At 29.4% G+C, this 6,000-nt stretch overlaps 1 protein-coding gene across 1 annotated transcript; it reads right to left on the bottom strand.

Annotated features, from left to right (window-relative positions):
• Positions 1-3,848: 3,848 nt before the first annotated feature.
• On the bottom strand, positions 3,849-4,459 carry LOC111009830 (Plant self-incompatibility protein S1 family). Its single transcript, XM_022283045.2, has one exon. It carries the CDS (start codon positions 4,398-4,400, stop codon positions 3,957-3,959), a length of 444 nt encoding a protein of 147 aa, XP_022138737.1. The 5' UTR covers positions 4,401-4,459; the 3' UTR covers positions 3,849-3,956.
• Positions 4,460-6,000: the final 1,541 nt, after the last annotated feature.

The following is a 6,000-nucleotide window of genomic DNA, read 5'->3' as shown; positions in this document are numbered from 1 at the left end:
TGTGAAAGAGACCATACCAGCAGGAAGCACCCAACCATGAATTATGTGGTTGAAGGCACCCAACCATTCAATTTTGTGTTTTGTGAATGGGAAACCATAAGATTGTGAGATGCTAAGGTTTTCTAAAGTAAAGAGAGATTTTATGGAGATAAGATTTTCAACCCTATTTATTGCAAACGATAAGATGGGGAAAACAGTAAGAAAAAATAAAGATCGCATATTTTCTTGCTAACATATATTAGCATATTAACATACAATCGTTCTTTTTTAACAACAAGTGGGGTGGGGAGATTCGAACTAGTGAAGTTACGATAAAATAAACTTTAGAATCTTTTTGTTTAATAACACGTTAAATCATTACTGTATCTAAAAACTTAAATTGATGGGTTAATTTTCTAAATGTTTATCATTTGATATATCTTCGCAAGGATAAAATCGGATATCCTGATACCTCTAAACCCTTCAAACGAGAGAGAAGATGACAATAAATAAGGTGATGGAGGAGGTAGGAAAACACGCGAACGAATATCTCGAAACGAAAAATCAAGTTCACTATAGATGGAAAAATGACTTGAGCTTGGGCTTATTATATTGGTGTTTTGGTGATTAGTCTCCAACTTATGAACAACATGTGAGATCATAGAGTGCGTTTCAACTTTTTTTTTTTTCTTCCGATTTTTCTTTGTGTTCTGGGAGGCATGAGATCCAAGCATCAAATATGAATAAACCAGTGAACGAATTCATGAATTTAAGCTAAAAGGTTGGATAAATTCAAATTTTATATCGATATCTCAAAACTCTCCTCATTTATGGGTTCGAAAATGTATAAAAAGTCCAACGAATAGAAATGAACATAAATGGAGAGAAAATAAAAATACAAACAATTTGAACTCATATTAAACATCAATAAATTACCCATATAACTCAAAAGCTTAACTTGAGATATCTAACACATATGTATCTTCTTGAATGTGATAGAACAGTAACTTGTAGTTAATGGACACTGTGCAAATAGTTTCCAAGTTGTCGGATTTGGACAGATTTTACAGGAATATTCTCGAAGTATTATTTTAGCTGAATGGTCGAGATCAATAATATATTATATATTGTAAATTTCTTTTTAAGAAACAAATAACTTAGTGGGTGACCTCTTTAACGGTTATTAATCTCATAACCATTTATAATACAAGTCGATTTCAATAGTAAAGTTTGGAAATTAATATCTAACATTTCAAACTTTATGTCACTAGAACATCTTTTTTCCTCTCGATTTTCTCTCACCTCATTCTTTATTACACCATATATATAGAAATCACACATTTCCTTGAAAAGATGAAAAAAAAAATTTCCGTACAACATATAAGGGTGAGGTTCGAACTTATATCTTTTTAATTGGAGACAACGTCTCTTCTACCACAAAATATATTCCCTTTATTCCGTTTCCCTTTGAATGGTAAGATTTCACATGCCATAAATCTTCTATCTAAACTAGTGTCACATCGCATCATCCTTTATCAAAACGTAGTGCTTGTTGTCATAATTCTTTATTAATATCTTAGTTTACCATGATGGCCACATCTATCGTATCTTGTCTTTAAATTGATATTTTTTTAGTTAAATAAATGTAAGGATATTAATATCGAATCTAGAGAGTAAGGTTATATATATAAATATATAACGATAACTTTCTCCATTGATAAAATCAAAAGTAAAATTTTTATTTTTTATTTTTTATTTTTTAGAAAAGGAATACTAATTATTGATGTAGGTGAGAAACATGGACAAAAAATGAGGCCTAAATAAAAGCATTCCAATTAAGAGAAATTGTCGTGGAACCATAGTTACAAAGGAGAGAAGATCTTGCAGACCAAATAGAAGCAGTAACCATAATATCCTCCCAGAGACTAGTAGTCAATTTCAAAGTTTTGGAGAATGTTATGTTGTTTCCGCTCTAACCAAGTGTGCCAATGGCATTGCTCCATAAAATGTTTTTCTAGCTAGTTCGTGAGCGGGATGGAAAGGCTTTCAATTATGAATCGATCAATTTGATTTGGGAGGACAAAGTTGGTTTGGAAGGAGCCAAAAAGTCTGATCCAAAGTCCCGCTCTTTATGAAGTCGCTTTGCAAAGATGGCACCAACAAGAGCTGATAAGTATGCATGAAGACGCTCTAATCAAAAGCAGAGTTATAAAGATTATGTCTAAAGTAGATAATATTTCAAATTCTGACCTTTTAGTTAATGACATATGTCTTGAACGGTTGATATCACGAATCTAGATTTGAAAATTTTTTTAAGAGTTGCATATAAATAATTTCATCACTCCCTTTACACTTGCACCTAATTTGTCACTACGTAGTTGCTTCCCAATATGGTAAATTTCTGTCCCCAACCATTTATAATGGGAAAAAAAACATCCAACATACGAACCATTGAAAATCCTGACGTTGTCAATGTGAGCTGACACTCTATTCAAATGCACACATGTCCTAAGCCTTTTAATTATAAGCTTCAATTTATATTCCCCAATAATGTTCCTAAAACTTTTATTTTTTCATTAAATTTTTATTACATTCAACATAAAATTTAAATCATATTTTTAAATTCCATATCAAACTCCTTTAAAAACAGAAAAATGAAGAAAATCAATTCACTGCAAAAAAAATTAAAAAAAAATAAAATTATAACCTAGATCAAGGCACTTATACAAGATTTTGGTCCAAGAGTGTTCCATCTTCCAATTTATTGAACTAAAAATACAAAATTTTATTTAAAATTTCAAAAGAAAAAAAGAAAAAGAAAAAAGAAAAAAGTGCATATGTAACAAAATTTTATGATGAAGTTTACAATAATTGCAATATGTTCATTTACAGTAAGTGGTCCTTTTTGTTCAATGTCACATTTCTTTCTTTGTGTGTGGTGGAGAGAGGTAGAGAGAGATCTGTAAACAATTTTTTAAAAAAAAAACTAAAGTTAATTGATAAACTCAATAAACAATAAACAAATTAAAGTTGATAACTAAAATATGAAACTTCTTCTGTATGGATGGGAGTACGACAAAAGAAAACGAAAAGAAAACACTATGTTGTTAGAAGTCTCATTATTTTAGTATTTTTTCCATTTATTACCTTAGTTTTCATTTGTTTAGTTCAACAATTAACGGTAGAGATTGAACCATCGACTTTTCGAATAGATCCACTTAGTTATAGTCAACTAGAATATCATTTTCTATTGTGAATTGGAAAAAATTTCAAATATTAATTAAAGCTACGAGAGAAAAAAATAATTAAATAAAACTCCAACTTTGTACAGATCTCGAGAAATTAGAAATCTTGTCTTCTTATAGATAACCTTATTCATTGTTAACCTGAGTTTAGCTTCACTGATTAAGACGTCTTATTCATCTAAATTTATGTCATTAGTTCAAACCTTTGCCCCCACATCCACATATACTTTTGGAGATTATAACTTCTTATTCATCTAAATTTATGTCAACTCACGAAGTATATAACTATATATAACAATTATGTAAAAAAAAATATATTTAACATAAAAAAATGTATTATTGAAAAATGTTAGTACTCAATGAACTAAAAGACTAAGTCTTTTAAAAAGATGGAAAATATACTTAGGTCTTTACCGGTGACGACCAAATCTTGTCCCTACCCCCATGAAATGTTAGATAATTCATTAAATTTTAGAAAATATCTTTTTTTGTATTTCTCTCTCTTAAGTGTAAAAAAAATAATGGTATTAATAATAAGATTAGTCCTCACCGATAAGAAGCAAACATCGTCGAAACAAAAACAAACATTATAAGTAAAAACGAAAACAAAAGAGGTGACTCAACGCCAGTTATTATTCATAGTATCTCATTCCATCCCATGATCAAAAACGAAAAACAAAACTTACAAAACACAAACAAAAAACAAAACTTCCAAACATACACATACAAAAATCACCACTGAAAATCCTTTTTCCAATTAACCTCATCAGGGCTAAAGTAGAAGCCATGTTCCGTGACAAGCCAAGAACACTTGTTGAAAACCCGACATCGGTAGAAATCTCTTGGAACCTTAAACGCATCGAAGGACTTTCTCTTGGAGTCCCATTTGATGGTACAAGAGAAGCGGTGGTGGTCGGCGTTCCAGAGCGTGGTGGTGACGCGCCAGCCGAAGTCGTCGTGCTCCTGCAGCGCCCTACCGCCCAGGTCGCTGTGTTTGGAGGAGCACCATATGACCAGCGGCAGCGACGAGTTGTTTTGGAAGCCATTGATGACTCGGACCTCGAAAACGACGCTGTGTAGGAAGAGAATGAAGATTGCGAAGATGATGAAGGAGAATGATGAGAGGAGGAAGAGGAGGGAGATCATGGTGCTTGCGACCTTCTTATTCTTCTTCATTTTGGGATTTTGGGGAGGGGAGGAAAAATGATGGAATTGAGGGAGTTTTTGTACTTTGATTTGGATATTTAATGAGCAAAATTCTCAAATGTCATCTCTATTCTCTCTATTGCTTTTGTTTTTCCTCTCTTGAAAGAGATAAGAATTTAGTGCTCTGAAAAAGGAGGATGGAGTAAATTTCATTCACACGTTTGGAGTTTCTTGTTTCTGTTTTCTAAATATTTAACAATTGATTTTTGTTTATTGTTTCCTCTCTATTCTCTTTTGATTTTGATTTTTGTTTATTGTTAGGAACATTTTAAAAAAAAAAAAAATTGTTTCTTGTTTTTTTTCAACAAAATCAAGTTTTCTTTTTATTTTTCAACAAAATCAAGTTTTCTTTTTATTTTTATTTTTAGAATAATAAGTTGTTACCAAATATAATTGTGGTTTTCTTTGTTAAAAACGAGGAAACAAACAAAAAAACAAGAAACAAACGGCCCTTCAAAACTAGTGTCCAAAATTCTAAATTTTTTTTATTCAATAAGAAAGTGGGATTGCACTCACAATCTCTTAGATATATATCAATTATCACTGTGCTATGCTTACTTTTGTCCGTTTTTTTGTTTGGTTTGTAATCTAAATATATAAATTTAAAAATAGTGGGTGCGAAAAACAAAGTGTTAGTTAGTGTTTTCAGTATTTTTTAATGTATTTCTAATAGAAGATTTGAAAATTGAATTTCAATTTAAAACTTATTGAAGTTATTGAAGGTGTGTTTAATAATATATTTGTAGATTAATACTAGACAACAACTAAATATTTAGTTCAATATAAAAATATTATTAATTAATTAATATATATATATATGTTTTAAAATTTAAGTAAAAATTTTATTTTAGTAAATTTGTAACAATTTAGTTCATATAATTTCAAATCGTTTTTATAATAAAAAAAAGGGCCGTGATTTGATTGAGTCATCAAAAAGTTGATCGTCAAAAAGTGTCGAGTGTTTAAAAATTATAAATAGATGAAATATGAGAATATGGTATTCTTTTATTTTTAATGTGAATTATTGACCCTTTTTAATTATTTTCTTTCCATATGTGGAATATTTCTTTACATGGTATGTTAGAGGCGGCCTTATATGGTATTTTACAAAATGGAAAATAATTGGTGTTTTAGGACGTAATATGATAAATTATACTAATAAACTTGCTTATTAGTAATTTCTTTGTTTATTTTTTGTTTTTATTTTTGAAAATATCATTAAAATATTAGCTAATTTTTATAATATTTTTAATTAAAATTTGATTATTTTTATAAACAGAATTAATTTTTAAAGAAAATAAGTTTAAAAAAAAAAGTCACGAAATGAGCCTTAGTTAAGTAAATAATTTAAACATGTCAATGTGTAATTTTTAAACATGGGTAGAGGTGTTAAAAAAATTTAATGATCTGAAAAAATCAATCACCCCGACCCAATTTATACAATTTTGGTTCGGTTAAAATAAATTAAAATTCTATAAGTTGGGTTGAACCGAACAACCTCAAACTTAGTATTAATTTTAAAACTATTTCTTTCCCCTGCTATAAAATTATATATGGATATATTATTTTA

Source organism: Momordica charantia, assembly GCF_013281855.1.
Source record: "Momordica charantia cultivar OHB3-1 chromosome 7 unlocalized genomic scaffold, Mcharantia_2.0 BLBB01000007.1, whole genome shotgun sequence".
Lineage (NCBI taxonomy): Eukaryota > Viridiplantae > Streptophyta > Magnoliopsida > Cucurbitales > Cucurbitaceae > Momordica > Momordica charantia.
This window is presented reverse-complemented; position numbering and strand designations above follow the sequence as displayed.